This window comes from Hakea prostrata, chromosome 1, assembly GCF_041222555.1.
Source record: "Hakea prostrata isolate BN-2017 chromosome 1, UWA_Hpros_2, whole genome shotgun sequence".
NCBI lineage: Eukaryota > Viridiplantae > Streptophyta > Magnoliopsida > Proteales > Proteaceae > Hakea > Hakea prostrata.
The window spans coordinates 10898178-10917847 of record NC_142600.1 but is presented as its reverse complement, the minus strand read 5'-3'; the positions used below and the strand labels follow the sequence as shown (position 1 = coordinate 10917847).

Sequence of the window (19670 nt, the reverse complement as noted above, 5' to 3'; positions counted from 1 at the left end):
GGCATTGTAACTAGAGCGGCCTTAATCCATCTAGAATATTGGATCTCAGCCAAAACTAAAAATTCACAATCTTAAATTGTCAATTCTTCAACTTAGTAAAATAGTCAATGCATATTTCTTTTATTAAAACCATATTTTTTTCTCCCTCTTTTCTCACTCTCAAACTCTAAATTACTTTAACCAAGAACAAACGGTTCTCTTTTCTAAAAAAGTACATTATAGATTCCAAAAGAAATTTTATTTTAAAATAAAATACATCAGAGAATAGATGTTGAAATGAGAGTGAAAATACATACCTAAACGGCCTAAATCAACTGCAGAGTTTCGATGCACTTCAGATTCTGTTGAGACGAAAGACCCTAGCTGCCTAGCATGACTAGGAAACATTGTAACCCATTATTTTCATTTTAAAAATTTATCTAAATTTTTTGTTGGCAAGAAGATTTATCTGAATTTTGTCTCTTCAATTTTCTTTTACTTTCTGCAATTTACGGTCAATGGTCGTCTACATTAAAATTGATGAATTTCTTGCGAGCTTGCATCATCTGTTATATTCTTAGCTTACACAGGTAGAACATTGCTGGTCATTTTAAACCATTGCAATCAAAGAGAAGTTATTGCAGTTATTCGTAACAATGGAGGGAAACATATGAACACACATGATTAGTCTGGAAAGCGAAAGTGGAAAGACTTCTTATATTATATGAGGACTCATATGCATCCAACAGGGTGAAAAACCTAAAAACGCTACTAATGCTAAAAATCTCTCCAACAAGAAAAAGGCAATGGCTTGACTTACCAGCGTCTCAATGATACAGTTTTACATCATCTCAAGCACAACATTTTGATCATAATTTAAGACCTTGATTCTCAAACATTGACTGGCTAATAGGAACAGGGGAAAATGTTGATCAACTTAATTCACGCGAGTCTGACAATTAAATACCAAAAGTCACAGTTCACCAACCTTCGCAGGATGATGACTTATATTGGTTACTGACCTGTTCATCATGCACTTTATTGACCAGACCAATACATATAAAACAACCTAAAGTGCAACAAAGCGCATGAAACCAACATCAAAACTAGCTGACAGAGTCAACTCTCAACACCAACATTTATAATGGTAGGTTCTATTTTTTCAAAAAATTTCCAAACGAGACCAGACAAGCATGGTTTGTTTGAGGTACAAATGAGCCGATGAGAAGTTTGGGAACAGTTATTAGAGTTGGCAAAAAAATATCGTGGGCTACAAAGTGCAACCCCATGGAACAGCCTCTTTATTTGAGTTTTGCAAAGAGCTTTGGTGCGACCTGTATTTCAGAAAAGCAGCATCAGCAGAAGATACCAGCGAATTTGCTTAAACAATTATATTAACAATGAAGTGGGGGGCTTACTTTCCTTCGCTCCCCCCAAACCCCCACCCCAAAAGAAAAGAAAGACAAGAAAAGAGAGTGAGGGCTTACACATTTGTCGACACAAGACCAGTAATCGAAGTACTGCCCCGTACAGTGTTTGTGACCGGATTCATCACCCTGGATTCTCTTAACACATGCCTGTAATTTAAAAAGAAGTTTTCAAGTCTATAAAATTGCAGATAAAGACATTTCACCTAATACCCAAATTAAACCTAAATGAACAAGGCATCACAGCAACTAAGAACAAAGAACAAAGAACGTACGAATCAAAGAATGGAAAGTTTTGCCCCATACTTGAACAGGTTTGCACTTGAATTACAATAAATAAGAGAACATGCTCCTAATCTACCTCAATGGCTCAAATTTACATCTTGAATTAATAAACTGATACCCATAAAAGGTAAGCTTTCCAGAAGGGAAAGCAAACAATCTGAGACGACCAAAATATCGAATAGTTTAATACCACATTATCAATGACAAGTACAAGTTCACCAAAACTATAATAAAATATATTCCTACCCAAAAGAATACTACGCATTTTTGAAAGATGAACATTATATCTAATTCATATTAAACAAAAATTTTAGACCAGTTAAAGAGCAGGAACTGACATTTTTATGCTCAGAGTTCAAGCACCAAAAACTGGAGAAACCACATATTACAATATATACAAGATTCTCAGAGATTCAGACCCGTGGGAAGATTTAGAATTATTGAATTCCAACTTACCATGGCAAATACTACAGAATAATATGGAATGATGATGAATCATTGAATTCCAACTTACAAAGACAAATTCCAATGAATAATAGTCCAGTTTATCAGAAAACCGTTTTTAAGTGCGCAAAAAAAAGGTTCAACAAGAAGAAATTTGTCAGCTCTCGAAATGCAAGGTATTTAAAGGTTCAAAAACTAGAAGATACCTGGTATTCAAGAAGAGGTTTCACACACTTTGGCTTGCAAGTCTCTTCAAAATATTTCTTCTGATCAACAGGTTCTTCATCCGCCCTAGATTAAGAGAACAAGGAAATTCATAGACAAGTGAAACACAGTCTTAATTTCAAAAAAGGACCTTAATTTAGTTGCTACCTGCCTTATTCTCAAGACTTCTTTATGTAGGAAGTATAAAGGGGTTTTCATAAACGATTTGAAAGAAACATACATCATGTCATTATCAAAAGCTCTTGTCATCTTGCAGAAATTTTGGATTATACCTATGCAATGAGATTTATTAACCTAGTGGTTGTTTAGCTTAATTGTAAAATATTTCATGTCCCAAACGAACAAGAAAATAAGTAGAAACAGTGATACACATCTTTGCAGCACGGAAAAGAAAAGAATGTAATGAAGTTCCTTATCGAAAGATATACTTGAGCACATTTTTCAACTCCTTGGAACCAAAAGCATACTACTTGAGATGGACCTGTAGGTGATTCACCATTTTCTGAAATTCTGTTTCAAAAGTGAAAATTCTGACAAATCACCATATTTACAGGCTAAGATTCCACAACACCAATCTCAGTTCTAGTGGCCAAATTGAATTAGTATCACTATTTAATATCTGAAATTCCAATTTGAATTGAAAAATACAGTCAGAAGGGAGAGATTGATAGGGTGGATTGATGAGAGAGATATGGTGAAAAAATAGAATGTTATATTTGGAACAACTTTAAATAAATAAATAAAAGGCAAAAAAGGATGGACCTTTTAAAATCTAACACTCTTGGACACCTAAACAACTTTTCAGATAACTGGGATAAGGACTCTAGTTTCCTCATAAAAATTTCTATGGCTCTAACTCCACTATTAACCCATGATGAGGACTATTTGACAGCCTCTTCTAGAAGAGAAACAAATAACACTCCCCTTCATGACTATCAGGCCTTACAAAAAAAATTGAAACCAACCTAAGTCAAGGTTCAAAACAGCCTAAACTTTGGTCCATGATGCTACAATGTCCTCAAATTAACAAAATACAAGTTTTCAACCCCTATTTTGAGATCAAACCTCATCAAGCAAATTGATTGTGCTCCTGTGTACATACCCTAAGAACAAACATTCATTTTAAGTTTTTAATTCCAGAGATTGCATTCTTTCCAGCTCAATGGATTGAATGGAAAGCATGAAGCTCCACAGTATGCAACCACAAATCCCTTTAGTACTCGTCAATGACATAAAAGCTTCCTCTACTCCCAATTACATAATCAATTCCCACTCAAGAGCCCTAACAAAGTAAAAGAATTCATCTTGTCACTAATAAATGAAGAGAAAGATGTCCTGCACCCTTACCCCCACATTCTTGCAAATAAAGGCCATGGCAGAATTGACTCCCTTCTTATCTGTTGTTAACCATTATAACTCCTTCAAGAAAGAAGTCAGTTCTAGCATACTTCAATCTTCTTATCACTAAACCATATTGTAATTGTCCATATATAGTGGTTCTCTTGTATTTGGTTCCCCTTGCAAACTAAATTACTCTGTGGGCATGTGATTTAGTCAATCAAGACACCAAAATCAGTCACTTGTCACTTAATTCCATTAAGGAAACGTTATATTTTGAATAGCAACCAGATAGAGAGATCTGATAGGTCAACTAAAAGAAGAGAGAAAATCAGAAACCAAGCACACCCAAACAGAAGAACAAATACTTAACACTATAAAAGACCACGCCAAACACCCCGTGGGGGGGGGGGAGATGATGATGTCTTTTAATGTTCTTCTGAAAAATCAAAATACAGAAGCAGTACTCCATCACCTTCAAAACAACAATTATAACTATGAAAGACATAAGCAGAAATAATGCATTTGAAAACTGTATTCCAAACTGTGTAACCCCAAACCCCAGGGAAAAATATAACCGGGTACTATCAAAAAACATACTATCAGAATGTCATCAAGTATATAATAAGCACCAGAATAGAGAGAACAGCAACAAGTACCTAGCAAATCACAAGTTACCAACAAAGGAAAAGAAAGCACATTGAAATTATTACATGGAAAAAAGATACTCACATTGTGATTCAAGATAAAGATGTTAAACCAAGCAGTCTTTCTAGTCTCGCCTGCATAGGGTAGAAGAAGAAAAAAATTACATAACTAAAATAATAAATTCGCAAGCCATAAGAAGAAAAAAATTACATAAAAATAACAAATTCGCAGACCATAAGACGCATTAAGTGCTATCCTACAATGACAATCAAAATACTTCCAACTACAGAACAAAAGTTTGTATTTTCTACAGTGATAGTAATCCCCTGCAATTTCCAGCTACAAGTTTATCAAATAGGGATAAAATAAAACAATAACTCATGGCTCCAAATCAATATAATCTGCATAAATTGCGATTAATAGTTTATTGAAGTAGGAAGGGATAAAACGTGTCATTTGGATTTCCTATTAACATTAGCAGAATGTAATATCTTTTATAAACAATTTAGGATTTCGAATTACCAAGTCCTTCCAATCGATTCTCTTCGTCAAGAAAAAATAGATGTCACTCCATTTCTAAACTACCGTTCATCATCATGGAGTTGATACTGTATATCAAAAAATTAAATAAAAATCGAGGTGAGGTGAAAGATTATCCCGGGTCTCTGAACCCTAATTCATAGATCGACATGTTGCACGCACATACGTAAGAGATTTAATACTAAAAGAAACGAAAAACACAGATCCCATTTCGCAACAAGTTTATATTGCAACAACAATGAAAGAGAAAAAAGAGATAGAACGAACCACACAACACTCCTACAGTCCTACCTTCTATCGAATCAGATTTCGGCGGCTTCGAAGACTAAAGCCAAGACTTGCAGGAAAGAGGCAAATGAAATTACGAAAGTAAATGCTAGTGCCTCTAGAAACCAGTTGCTAACGTACGCCTTCCACGTTGAGGTCTAACGTACGCCAGAATGAACGTAAAACGAAAAGCCTAGAAGGTATCGGGGACTCCGGGTCGTCTAGAGAGTTCGGACCACTTGTTCCAATCAAATAACTGGAGAAAGCATCTCCATATATTTAAAATAATGTTTCGCATGTTCCAATGTTTTGCCTGTACGGACAAGGCCCAACCCAGGAACACCTTGAAGCTGGACCTGGACCGTGGGGGAATTTGTACTATTGGGCCACGAGTGGGCTTTAACTGAATAATAAACAAAATGAAAATGTCCAATAGGTATTATACACGTTTTAACTGAAACAACGAAGCCCAAACGAGAAATACCCTCTACATGGATTTTTATTAGCGGGCAGCTGCTGCCGACAGCTGTGATTTCGCCACCTCAGGAAAATTTAAACGAATGTTTGAAATTCAAACAAATAAGATTTATGTGTAAATATTAATTTTTTCTTTTACATTTTAAGGATTACATTTTCTTAATTTACAAACCAAGTCCCTCATTCATGGATTACCCGAAACCCTCTCTCATTTTGTCTTCTCACGAGAAATCAGGGCACTCCGGTGACATAACCCTGTCACCGGAATGCCGGAGCTTCGAATAAATCTTCCTTGTTTGAAGCTCAACCATTCGTTTAAATTCTGCTGACGTGGCAAAATCACAGCCGTGACGAGCAGTAGCAGACAACTGCTACTGATTTGTTTCCAGATGCTTTGCTTTTAGCAATTACCTGGACTCATGGGGTACACTCAAGTTGCTTGTCTATAGTTTGTTGATCATGGCCTAAACTGGGCTGCTTTTTTATTGGTCAAATACGATAAATTACATCATATCAATAATGGAAATGCTCACCTTCTAGCAAAGGGGGTTTTGAGTTGGAGACTTTCATGGTGGATTCATCTTCTGTCAGATATTCTAGTTTTGTATCTCTTAACTTTTTTTTCTTTCTTTTACTGAAAAAAAAAAAAAAAAAAAAAACAGCTTTCCCCTTCTTATTTCACTGCCACCAATATGACATCAGTCAGCGTATGATATTGATTAGATATAGAACCTACCTACAACTCTATGTAACGTAAAATTTAAAAGATTTCAATTTCAAACTCTTTCAATTCAATAATTGTATCCTACAAGATAGGAGAAGTTCTTAAATACATATTATATCTCAAATAAACATAATTTTAAAGAGCATTAGTCAACCAAAGGAAAGCTTCAAGCAAAAGAAATCAATAGAAAAATATAGCTCAACCGGTCCATTCCTATCTATGTAGTTTACAGGAAAACTACAGTGAAAAAAATGAGACTTCGCTTGGTTTCTACCCTTGTTCCAGCAAAAGTAACCATAATGGAAACTGGGATACTTAACTTGTGGACGAAGAATATGTTTATTCGCTTAAACTCTACTCTGGAAATCACCAGAAACTTAATAATCGGTCAAGATAAGCAATTCTTCTCTGGTCAGTGAAGGCAGCTTTGAAACTTGATTAAGACCTCCATTATTATTAACTAAGCAAAGTCCATGAAGCAATAGAAGAACGTCGATGGAACATATGTAGATTACGTGGAGCACATTCTCAAGGACTTTATCGAAAACATCTTCTCCCTGGCTCTGCACTTGTTGGTACTGTTTTGATTCTGAACCATTCGTTTATGGAGGCACCCATTTAGACCCAACCGGCATCATTTTTCAATTGACTGGAAACGATTAAAATTCATCTGAGACCTTAGAAATAATCAAAGTATGAATTAATTATAACAGAAGCCAATTTTGATCTGGCCCGTTTAGGATCTGCAAAATCTTAATAATAAGAATATTCAAACCACAGAATGGGCAATCTTATTCTGAGCATTCAAACCATGGACCTCATAAAAGCGATTGATAAGTAATTTTATTTTATATTGACTGAATCAGAAATATTAGGGGCGGCCCCCCAAAAAAAACCCCCTTCCTCCCTTTCCAAATTGTCATTGTTGAGCTGTAGAAAGAGTTATTTTAGCACAAATCTTGGTGCACCTACATAAATTTTGCTGCATAGCGATTTCTTTGTTTTCTTATCAATAGAAATGATTTTTATTCAAATAGTTCAAAAGAAAACCTTATCCCTCTAATGAGGGAAGGGACAGTAAGAAAGTAGGGGGTTTGATTTTGGGCTCTTAGAATGGACAAACTCTACTTTAAATAGTCAGGGTACATGTTGTCCTTCCTATTGAAGTATCTAAACTGTACATACTATTTCATGTGGCACCAGAAAAGGAGTCCGGATCAGCGACCCGTACGGTGAGCACAAAGTGTTCCCTCATGGCTTCCTGACCACAAACATCAGTGGGGCCCACGGTGAAAAATCCTTTTTGGAAAAAAAATTTAAAAATAAAATAAAATAAAATCACCAGTGGGACCCATCGATGTTTGTGTTAAGGAAGCCACAACGGGGAGAGGATCCGGATTCCCATAAAAGGTGTTCCATAACAGGACTCTAACTGGGGTGCATCCCAGTAGGATTAACTGCCTTTTCAAACACTGATTTCCAAGTTATGTTCTTTAATTTTAACAAATATTTCCTCTGTCTAATTGGTTCCCATTTGAATCGTGTTGGGGGTTTTTTGGTTAATTGCTTGATTGGACATGGTTCAAATCCTCATGTACCAAGTGATATATAGTAACAAAACGAAGTTAACAAAAATCATCATAAAATATAAGATTTATATTTCTCTTTCCTTGATTGAAATTCTTTTGAATGCTTCAATTTTATCATCTTTCAAGCGTAGCCCTCAAGGTATATTTTCACAACAAATCCTCCTCATTCTACATTTCATGCTTTTGAGAAAACAATACAAGAGATGTCTAGACAGAGATGACATTTCAAGGTATAGAGCTCTATAGTCTCCCTACTATGAGCTCACACAACTTGACCTCTTTACATAAATACCTCATTTACTTCTTAACCCCTCTAATGTATAAGCTGTTAAGCTCTTCGACTCAACATCTTAACTCAACATCACACATATGTGACATCCTTAGGTCTTTGTAATGTTTAATTTTCACGCATTTTAATTAATAACACTCTCCCTTCCTTTCTCTCAGACAAATGACAAAGCAATCAATCTTTTTGTGTGTGTTTTTTTAATTTTTTTAATGTTTAGATGGTTGCTCTTTATTATATTATATTTTTATGTGCCTTTAGCATAGTATTAGGTTGTCACACATTACACAACTAGTGAGAGTCACTTTAGCACATGGAAGCACATGCAACTATCCAGTGACTTTAAAATCAGAAAACTAATGAATTGTTGAGTAAGCAACATATTGTACATCAATTTGGTATTGATAATTTGCCCTTTTATTTTTATTAAGAAAACAAACGATAAATTATTTATACAGAATTGTATAAGTTGGAGAGTTAGTTGAATCGATACGGCATTAGTCAAATTAACTATTAAACCTATTCCTTTGGCTCTACTTTTTTTAATTTTTTTTAAAATAATAATAATAATAATATTTTTATAGTTTTCTTTGATAGATAGTAATTATTATTACTATTTGTTTCAGCTTCTAATACATATTAATTTTACTCCTTCAATTTTGGCCTTGCCATCTAACATATTTTCCATATAAAGATTAATTAATTTGTCATTAGTAATGTTTTATAATCATTCAATAAAACACAGGTCATTATTGCTGCATATTTTATACCTAATTCAAGTGTAGATTTTTTTTCCCCCTCTTATAAACTAAGAGTTAAGTGCTATTCTTCATTGATCAATCATTCCTAATTTAACTTTTAAGAAAACAAAAAGTAAATCATAAATCAATTAAGATTTAGGAGTTGTGCACTTCAACCTTCTTGGAATTAAAGTTTTGCAAAACCTGTGTCGTTATTTATTTGTTTATTTTAATTTAATGAAACCCGTGTCATTCATTGACTCTTGAGGTTAGGCTCCTATGACATGTACCTAGCTTTTTTAATAAGTCTATATGAAATAATACAATATTTTATAGTTCATTTGCAATTGGGTGTATAAATTTTATGTTGAAATTCATTTAAGATATGTTGGTCTTAGTCATGCAAGAAAATATTATAATCTAATTATACATTAATTAATGGACAATCATGCGTCTACAAACTAGCCAATCTCAAACTGGGGAATATTTTATTGTTCATCTATTATAATTCCCAAATGAAATTAAATCTGATTCTTAAATCACAACTTAATCTTTTTTTTTTTGGTAAAGAAATCACAGCTTAATCATTATCCCTTATAGGATAGTTTTTATAGCCAATTGAGTCAGGGAGAAATCTATCTTTGCTTTTTCATTAATTGAGTCAGGGAGAAATCTATCTTTGTTTTTTCATTAATTAAATTGGTAGGTACTAAGATCCTAAGTTAAATACATGAAGTTGTATGAATGTATGTTTTCACTCCTCATAACAATCCGGGTTATTTAAGGAGATGTATTTTGATTTTATCTATAAACTAACCAAGCAAACTTATGAAGGATGTTCATATTAGATTGAATTGGTTGAAATACTTCAATTCTCTAAAACTGGTCTAAGGTTGAAACCCTATCTCTCTCTCATTTGTTGTGAAAAAAATATTTAAATAATTTAGAGAGTTCAAATGTACTAATATAGATGCATATATGCATATTTTGAAAAGAATGCGGAAGATATCATACTTATCTCAAAGATGCTAATGTTTGACTATGAATGTAAAATTTAAAAGCAGTATTTGTTAGTTAATCATTTAAGTCACATTCATATTAAAAATATGATTATTAGAGTTAGAATTTATTTGAAATTATATTTAAATTATATGTAAAACCTATCTTTAGAGGGTGTACTCAGTGAACCTATTAGCTAGCCTACTCGAACCTCAATTTTAGAAAAAGCAAAATATCATTAAAATAAAAGATGATTATGCATAATATTCCATGAATGAGGTATTAACCTTGACAATGGAAATCATACGGAAAACCATTTATTAATGTGTCATATACTTAGAAGCCTACGAGCTTTAGTAAGTTAAAGAAGTTTAATGCTCATTGAAAATATCAGTTTATTGTATCTTATGGTGTATCTCAGTATGATCAAATACATTTGATACTTTTTATTATGAATTAATTAGATCTAATGCAGAACTTTGAAACAAATTGAAGGCATTGATGTTGTATTTCGCACGACAGTCACATTCCTAGGGATTTCCAATCCGTAAGTTGAATGTGATTTTGCAGGCTGTAGCCAATTCGAATATTGTGTATTACAAAAGAGTATTGATTTATTAAAAAATAACATGAACTTTTAGACTAACAAAAAAGAACAATAAGTTATACGAATTAAGCTTCAAGATTTGAAGTTCATTCTTTTTTCTTTTATGGTAAGTGATTTGAAGACCATTTTATTATTGTATAAAGTAGGCGTAGATGCGTAGTAGCAACTATTCTTCATTTTAAGGAGGCGAATGGGACAGGGGGAGCAGATTTTGAAAGTTGGGGGGCGAATATACGTGGGCCAATGATGGACCCACCGTGAGTCCCACAATTATAAGTAAATTATAAAAAATAAATATTAAAATAAAGTAAGGGCTAAAGTTGTGGGAGAAAATTTTTAATTGCTATTAGTAGGAATCGAAATTTTATGAGAAAGTTTAAGGATTTAAAAATTAAATTAAATGATTACGATTAGATATGATAAAATTGATGGCTGAAATCTTAAACAACATTTAAATTTACATTAATAGAAATTGAAATTTTAGGAAAAAAATCAATGATTATGGCTAGATATGATAAATCAATGGCTGAATTCTACCGAGATTTAAATTGCTATTAGTAGAATAAAAAATTTAGGAGAAAGAAAGTAAAACGGAAAAAAAAAATTATACTTTATGAAAATAATATTAGAAAAATTCGAGAAAGAGAGAGTGAATTCCTAATAACTATGGAGAAAATTTAGAAAATTTCAATGTCTACTAACTACTCCACTATTTTTTGAGAGTAAGAAAAAGAAGAGAGAAAAAATAGAAATAAAAGAAGAGATTCATGAGAGAATAAATAAAAATGAAAATACATGAGAATATATAGGAAGAAATTCATGAATGGTGAGTTAGTTTTTAATTAGAATTTAAACATTTATTCCTTAAAATTAAGGATTTAATGAAAATTATGATTAAGAATGACATTTGTACCCATTATCTTTATCTTAAATTTGTATTTTAAGTTTTGGAGGGGGCCAAATAGTGGTATGTGTCCGTCACTCACCGTTGAACAGCTCCCCAAATATCACCGTCAATATAGCATCCATTTATTACGATTCTTCTCTAGATCTTGATTGAGCGGTTGGTTGAAAATATAAAATTTTAAAAATACTAATGTGTTTTATTGCATAGGGATATAAGATGCTTAACGAATTACCTATCCTAGAATTTACCCCAAAAAAAAAGAGAATTCAATCATCAAAGAATCACAACCACTCATTCTCTAATCGTCCATCCCGTTTCTGGATCCATCTTTAATGTTTGATTCTGCCATCATCCACATGATGCGGGAATCATTTATTTTCCTACCTTTCCTTTTTTCCGTGAACACCGTCGATTTCAAATCTGACGGTTCTCCAACGTTCCAAGTATATTTTTTTTTCTTTTTCTTTATTTTCTCTTTTTCTTCTGAAAGATTCTGACATGCACGCCGAATTTAAATAATCTTTATCCATAAAATTTTCCTGTCAAAATACTGTGTTTGGCTGGCAAAGTGGCTTGGGGACAGATGTGCATTGGCTTTTCATTTTTTGTACAGTAACGAAGGAGAGCCGCGCCAAAAAAAAAAAGAGAGCCGCGCCGAGCGGAGCCGTGAGAAACTACATCCCAGCTCGCCGGCGACTAAGTAGATGTGAGCAGTGAGCACACCAAACGCACGTCCCGTTCTAGCCGCCCAATTGACGTGGCGATGGTCACCGGGGACCGAAAGTCAGATCGGAAGGTTGAGATACCGTAAAAGGGACGGATCGAACGGTTACAGTAAAGAGAAGTCTGTCAGCCAGGTCAGCTATCTTTTCTCGTGGTGGAAATAATTCTTCGACTTAATTTTAATTTGATTTCACTTCATTTCATTTGCATCTCACCACCGTTTTATGACTTATGAGGTCTAGTATTTATCGCTTCCTCACAACCTGTTCTTCCTCATTTTGAGCGTACCTGGCGAGTGAGCGAGAGGTAGAGGGAGATTGAGAACCTATCCTTTGTGGTCTCCGTCTTGGTAGCAAGGTGAAGAACACAGTTGCTTGCGTCTCTTTCCCTGTTTCTCTGAGCTTCGTCGTCGTTCCATCTCTTCACACTAGGTGAGCGCAGATCTCTCATCTAATCTGGTTTTCCGATTTCTACTTGCTTAAGGTTTCCTTGCAAGAAGCATCTAGGGAGTGGGAAGATGAGTTTCCTAATGTAGATGTAGTTATAGTAGATCACTTAATCTTCTACCCGAAAAAAAAAATCACTTAGTCTTTAGCTCGTTGCCTGTCTCCGATCTAGATCTCTGCTCCGACTTCCGCGTTGATTACTTGTCTGAAAGTGCGATCTAAAGGATGATTCGTCTGGTTTATCTCTGTTTTCCGTTTATAGTTCCTGCCTGCTATCTGGATTTTCAGTTCGATAGCTTTTTTAGCCGAGTTGATTTCTTTGAAGTGTTCTATAATTAGTTTGTGTATTCATCTGGTCTTGCCTCCCTGTTGTTGTTGTTGTTGTTGTCTGGAATCCTGAATTTTCTATTTAAGCGTATCCTTCATTTCGTTCATTGGTTTCCGTTCTTCTAATTTTTAGTTGAAAATCTGGATCTTCAAGTGAATACATATTGGTGCCTAAGAATTATATAATTTCAACAGGCGAATGTATTCGCCTATGAATGAATAATAAATTTCGGGTCAGATTGCGGCGAAGATGCGACATTGTCGAAGCTGTTTAGAGTGCCGATTGCTTGTATTTACTTTGTTTTTATCTGCTTGAATATTTTTCTTCTTATTCTGCAGGCAGTAGAAAATGGCTGATGCAGAGGATATTCAACCTCTCGTTTGTGACAATGGAACTGGAATGGTCAAGGTTAGTTAAACCTGCCGTCCTTGAACCAGTTCGGCTGATGTCAGTTAATCTCTTGGAATTTGTTTGCAGCAACGCTCTCCCATAAGAATCTCCTATAAATTCTTATGCTCTTTCCAATGTCTTAAACTGCAGGCTGGATTTGCAGGAGATGATGCTCCCAGGGCAGTGTTTCCCAGTATTGTTGGCCGACCACGACACACTGGTGTCATGGTTGGGATGGGTCAAAAGGATGCATACGTCGGAGATGAAGCTCAGTCTAAAAGAGGTATCCTTACTCTGAAGTACCCCATTGAGCACGGTATTGTCAGCAACTGGGATGACATGGAGAAGATTTGGCATCATACCTTCTATAATGAACTCCGTGTTGCTCCAGAAGAGCATCCGGTTCTTCTCACTGAGGCACCCCTTAACCCCAAGGCCAACAGGGAGAAGATGACCCAGATTATGTTTGAAACCTTCAGCGTCCCCGCTATGTATGTAGCCATCCAGGCCGTCCTATCTCTCTATGCTAGTGGTCGTACAACGGGTATGCACTTGTCGCAACCAAAGCTGTAATGGTCTGATTCTTCAGATGTGTATTTGCTTTACTAAATTAGATATTTCCTCTTATCAGGTATCGTGCTTGATTCTGGTGATGGTGTTAGTCACACAGTGCCAATCTATGAAGGGTACGCCCTTCCACATGCAATCCTTAGGTTGGATCTTGCTGGTCGTGATCTCACAGACGCCCTCATGAAGATCCTCACAGAGAGGGGTTACTCTTTCACCACAACTGCTGAACGGGAAATTGTCAGGGACATGAAGGAGAAACTTGCATACGTTGCTCTTGACTACGAGCAGGAGCTGGAGACCGCCAAGAGCAGCTCCTCCGTGGAGAAGAGCTATGAACTCCCTGATGGACAGGTCATCACAATTGGAGCCGAGAGATTCCGTTGCCCAGAAGTCCTCTTCCAGCCATCACTAATTGGGATGGAAGCTGCTGGAATTCATGAAACTACCTACAATTCCATCATGAAATGTGATGTCGACATCAGAAAGGATCTTTATGGAAACATTGTGCTCAGTGGTGGGTCAACAATGTTCCCTGGTATTGCAGACCGTATGAGCAAAGAGATCACAGCACTTGCTCCCAGCAGCATGAAGATCAAGGTGGTTGCACCCCCAGAAAGAAAGTACAGTGTCTGGATTGGGGGATCCATCCTTGCATCTCTCAGCACATTCCAGCAGGTGAGTCGGATTTTGGAGGCTTATTATTATTTCTGTGTCATAGTTTGGGCCTGGAGTTGCCTGCTTATTTTTGTTATTTATTTATGAATGCAGATGTGGATCTCCAAGGCTGAGTACGATGAGTCTGGTCCATCAATCGTCCACCGGAAGTGCTTCTAAGTTCAGTGAAGTGAAGGTCATTCTGTGGTGAGTTCTTTTATTTTTGCTGCTGGATTTCCGTGTCGTGTCAAGTAAACTCAATTTGGTTGAGAGGAGGTCGAGGGAGTGTATCAGCCGTATTATCTGCTGCTTCATGGCGGCGGGGTTGATTGATAATCCGAGAGCTTGTATTGTACGTGGTGTCTGATTGGTGGAAGAGCACAGATTATTGCTACGGTGTCTTTGGCTCCCCTTGTGATCTCCGAAGCAGCCATTGTAGTAAAATGTAGGAGAGAGAGACTTTGATGTTTGCTAATCTTTCAGGATTTTTTTTCCCCTTTTAATTTTCTTTTGGGAAAGGGTTTTGAGGGCAGGTCTGTTAATATTTATTGTATGAGAAATTTTTTATTTTAGTGTCAGTTTGCGGTTCTGAACTATTTTTTAAAGTTTATATATATATATATGGTGTGTTGTAAGCATGGTTACCCTCTGGCACATACTTTGTTTTCTCTTGTGAAGTTAGTTTTATATGCTATACCCATTCTGCAATTAATTCTTTTTTTCCAAGGAACTTTATTAACAGAGGTTTAGTCACAAATTGCCAGTAACTTAAGCTTCTAATCTAGGAAATCCCGTAGGTTTACGCTAATCGCGGGCTGGGATACTCTCAACGGTTCACTAAGGCTACGTTTGTTTGCGGAAAGGTGGGGGGAAAGGGGGGGAAAACAAAATGGAATTCTCTTTCCTAACCATGGGGTTGGCGGGAGGACGTCCGACCGCGGGGCCCCCCCCCCTTCTGGGGGGTTGTCCCCCTTCCTTTCCTTTCTCTCCTCCCCCTGGGGCCCGTTTTTTCCCCTTTCCCCCCCTTGCCGCCCTATGGCCAGCTGGGGAAAGGGAAATTTTAATGATGTGCGTTTGAATGCGATGGAAAGTCCGTAAGATTAAATTTGGCTAAGATCACACTGATTGAAAACACACTAAATAATAGCAATATAATGTCATGACATGGGATCCATTGGAGATGAGATTGTTTTTGCAGTCACCCACTAAGAAAGAATTCTTTCCCAATGGTGGATTAGTAGAGCGGTTAAAAGCTCAACCTCCCACGGGTAGGTCCTGGGTTAGCACTCATCTGACGGTACCTATATTAGTAATATTCCTCCCTTCCCCTATATATAAACTCTTCGGATTAAAAAATATATATAATAAAAAAAAAATCTGTAAAATCTTACTATTCTCATTGGTCTACACTAGCTATTAATTGTATATCTATAATATTGTGCTGAACAAAAAAATCAAGTCATGATGAGAATCTATTAAGGACTATGACCATGATACCTTGTGTCGGCGATTTTTACGGGGCGATTTTTCATCCTGATGGGCGACATGAAACCCCAGACACCGATTTTTTCTAAATATCGACGATAAATCGTCAAAATATCCCAATATATCGTTAAAGTTCGATATATCGCAATAAATTCTCAATATATTGAGAAAAATTAAAATTCAAAATTTGAAATTTTCGCATTAACTACTCTCTCTCCTTATTAAAATATCTCTACGACCTTGGAATCTGCGATCTCTTTTATTTATTTCCTTTCTTTCATTTAAAATTCCTTTCTCGCATTAACTACTCTCTCATTTAACTATTTTTTTCCTTTCTCTTTCTCTGCGGAACGGAAGCTGCCAGAAACCATGGCAAACAGACCTCTCATCCTTGCGATCTCTGATGACTGATCTCTCTATCTCTTGGTCTCTCCCACTACAGATCTTTCTCTCTTGACACTCTCACGAGTCACGACTCTCTCCCTCTCTCTTTTCTCAGATCTCTCATCTCTCTCGGTCTCTCCCATAGTCCCATTACAGATCTCTCTTTCTACAGCGCTCTTGGTCTCAGATCTCTCTTTCTACAGCGCTCTTGGTCTCTCCCACTGCAGATCTAATCATCAATTTTGTTTGATTTATTCTCAAAAAGTTGACCGAAATGTCGCCTATATCGCCTGTGTCGCTCCACCAACACAGTTTGACATCCGATCGACATTTAGGTCCATGACTATGACACAAAAATAGCAATAAAACACATTAGTAAGACTTGATTTTCATATATAATTTTGTATACTAATTTTACATCAATTTTGTAACTAAATAAATAATTCGTTAAAATTAATATTACTTTACTCCATTTGCAACCAAATGACAGTGGGAAAAAAATAAATCATTTCATTTTACTCTACTTTCTTTATTCATTTCCCTTCAACCAAAACAAATTTTTGAGAGGAAAGTTTCAACTCTAAATTAATAAGAGTCAAGGTAGTATGCCATGGATTGTGATTTCTATGTTTCGTAAAGAGTGTTCTGTATTATGCAAGTACTGCTTAACTCTAAATACCCCACCTATTTTTCAAAGCCTTTTGCTCTTAGGAAGCTTTGCCAATTCAAAGTTGTGATTCTCATGCAAATATTTCATTTCATCTTGCACGACTTCAGTCTACTCATACTTATGCTCATCTTCTATTGTTTTCTTGAAACAAACTAGTTCTCCCTCATTTGTTAGTGATATATACTCATCAACAAAATATCATGAGGAAGGTTGTCAACCTTTGGTAGACCTCATTAGTGGAATAGATAATGGAGCTTCAGGTGTTGGTGATTGCTCTTGATAACTAACATCAATCTCAACTTTTATGGGAGTATTTGCATCATTAGGACCTTGTTGTTTATTTTTGAACTTCATCTCCAACTTGTTCTAGCACCACTATTGAAAGAATTGTTTCCGAATCAATCAAATCACCATTATGCAAGCACTGTCTTTTTCATATTGTCAATGCCCTTTATGGTCTTGGCTTCTATAAGACAACATCCTTGCTTTTGACAATTTTTAGAGAAAGATTAAATTGTCCTTTCATAAATTATATGAGCTATCCTCCACATTGAGGGAAATCTAAACCAACATCAAGATCTGTTAGATCTCTTTATTTTGAGGATTTTCTGCAAAATTCAAGGAATCTGTTAGAATGGGCCAGCCTGGATGATCAGCGGGGCTGCTATGAATGCAAATTCAAACTGAGACTAATGGAGAAAAAGAAGTTTAGAGGTTTCAGGGTGTCGTGTGAAAGAGAGAATTGGAGTGAGTGAAAGAACCACGACTTGTTAGATCAATGGCTCTGACTGTAAGTTGGGCTGACTTGGCGGCAGGTGGTTCGAAGTTATTACTGTAACAATGATAAATCCCAAACTGGAAAATAACATATTCGACTCAAATTCAATTAGTTTGAGATCCTGATACCAAGATTGATTGGAGTTCAAACTTTGATCAATCACATACAATAACAGTTTATTAACTAGAAGGACTCTTCACATATAGTATAACATTTATAGATTAATTCTCTCAACACTCAAACTCTTGTATAGTTCAAAATTGTTTGAATTCAAATATTTATAAATCCTATAGACATTGTACTTCAATAACTCAGGTCGCTACAAAATTTGAAACACATAGGAATCGTTTTATAAAATGGGATATAATACATTATTTTGAAACATAGCAAAAACAAAACTAACCCAGGGGAAGCGCCAAAACCCCCAAAAACACGAATCGAGATCCGCGTGCCGCAACGACGTAGAATCCAAGCCGTCGATTACACTGAAATCAACGCTTCAAATTCGCTCGCGACCACCCGATCAAAATTTGAAATCTGCGGCGAAAACATTTCCCACCTTCCTTTTCTTTCCCTCAAATTTTTTATTTTTTATTTTTTATTTTGTTTTCCCCGGTGAAAATCCAACACCTTTTTCTCCCCTTTAAAAGGTGAAATCCTGAGAATGGTAGAGTCAGTATTCCCCCTCTTGTAAATTAAGATCTGACTTTACAAGCGCTATTTTCAATTCGGTACAGTTAATACTTTTTGCTCCAACTTTGAGTAATGGCGAGAACAAAGCAAACCGCTCGGAAATCCACCGGAGGCAAGGCTCCAAGGAAGCAACTGGCAACGAAAGCCGCCAGAAAATCGGCACCGGCAACTGGAGGAGTGAAGAAACCCCACAGGTTTAGGCCTGGGACGGTGGCGCTTAGGGAGATCAGGAAGTACCAGAAGAGTACTGAGCTCTTGATCCGGAAGCTTCCTTTCCAGAGGCTGGTTCGTGAGATCGCGCAGGATTTCAAAACGGATCTGAGGTTCCAGAGTAGTGCCGTTTCAGCTTTGCAGGAGGCAGCCGAGGCTTACCTTGTTGGTTTGTTTGAGGACACAAACTTGTGTGCTATTCATGCTAAGAGAGTTACTATAATGCCAAAGGACATTCAGCTTGCTCGAAGGATCAGAGGAGAGAGAGCTTGATCTCTTACTTGGTCTCGCTCTTTATCTCTCTTTATAATTGGTCTTCTTTATTTATTTACATGTTCTTTCTTCCATTCTTCTTCCATTCCCCTCGCTTCCCCTACTTAGGTCTTACGTAGGTCTATTAGCGGTAGTTGTAGCTTATCTGCTTCTTTATCTTCTTCACTGGATCACTTTTGTCCTTCTTTCCTACTGTAATGAAGAAATATATGGAGATTTACTGTAATTTTTCTCTATTCCGCAAAGAGAGAGTAGGAAAAAAATGTGACGATTTCACTAATATGAGAATGATCTCAGACAATTTGGACATCATATCCCAATTCTATGACAAGTTCATAGTATTTAAACTATTCGATGGTTAATTGGGAGAGTGACTGCTGGATGTGAAACTGGTTGAAAGTCGCAGAAGTCTTGTAGGAATTGGTTATACAATATCTGAAATCGGATTAACATTGATTAGGTAATTCATGAAATATGGTTCAAAGCCATTCGCTGTGTTTAACTTTTGCTACTAATTGTTACTTTAAAAAGGGATAAGTTAAAACTAAATTTATAGATTTTCTTTGTTTTCAAGAATGCTTTGT

The 19670-nt window shown here is 36.1% G+C and overlaps 3 protein-coding genes across 3 annotated transcripts; 2 read left to right on the top strand and 1 right to left on the bottom strand.

The window, feature by feature from the left end:
- Positions 1-441: 441 nt before the first annotated feature.
- Positions 442-5283, bottom strand: LOC149027430 (Ubiquinol-cytochrome C reductase hinge protein). The gene is made up of 5 exons (XM_089162549.1): positions 5178-5283; positions 4431-4480; positions 2342-2426; positions 1467-1556; positions 442-1313 (listed from the first exon to the last, which is right to left on the bottom strand). Coding segments are annotated over exons 2-5 (210 nt in total). The 5' UTR covers positions 4433-4480; positions 5178-5283; the 3' UTR covers positions 442-1280.
- Positions 5284-12433: 7150 nt separating this feature from the next.
- On the top strand, positions 12434-15231 carry LOC149027429 (actin-2). The gene is made up of 5 exons (XM_089162544.1): positions 12434-12636; positions 13318-13387; positions 13520-13913; positions 14001-14614; positions 14708-15231. Exons 2-5 carry the CDS (start codon positions 13328-13330, stop codon positions 14771-14773), a joined length of 1134 nt encoding a protein of 377 aa, XP_089018670.1. The 5' UTR covers positions 12434-12636; positions 13318-13327; the 3' UTR covers positions 14774-15231.
- A 3338-nt stretch (positions 15232-18569) lies between these two features.
- Positions 18570-19447, top strand: LOC149027428 (histone H3.2). Its single transcript, XM_089162541.1, has one exon. It carries the CDS (start codon positions 18676-18678, stop codon positions 19084-19086), a length of 411 nt encoding a protein of 136 aa, XP_089018667.1. The 5' UTR covers positions 18570-18675; the 3' UTR covers positions 19087-19447.
- The last annotated feature ends 223 nt before the right edge of the window (positions 19448-19670 follow it).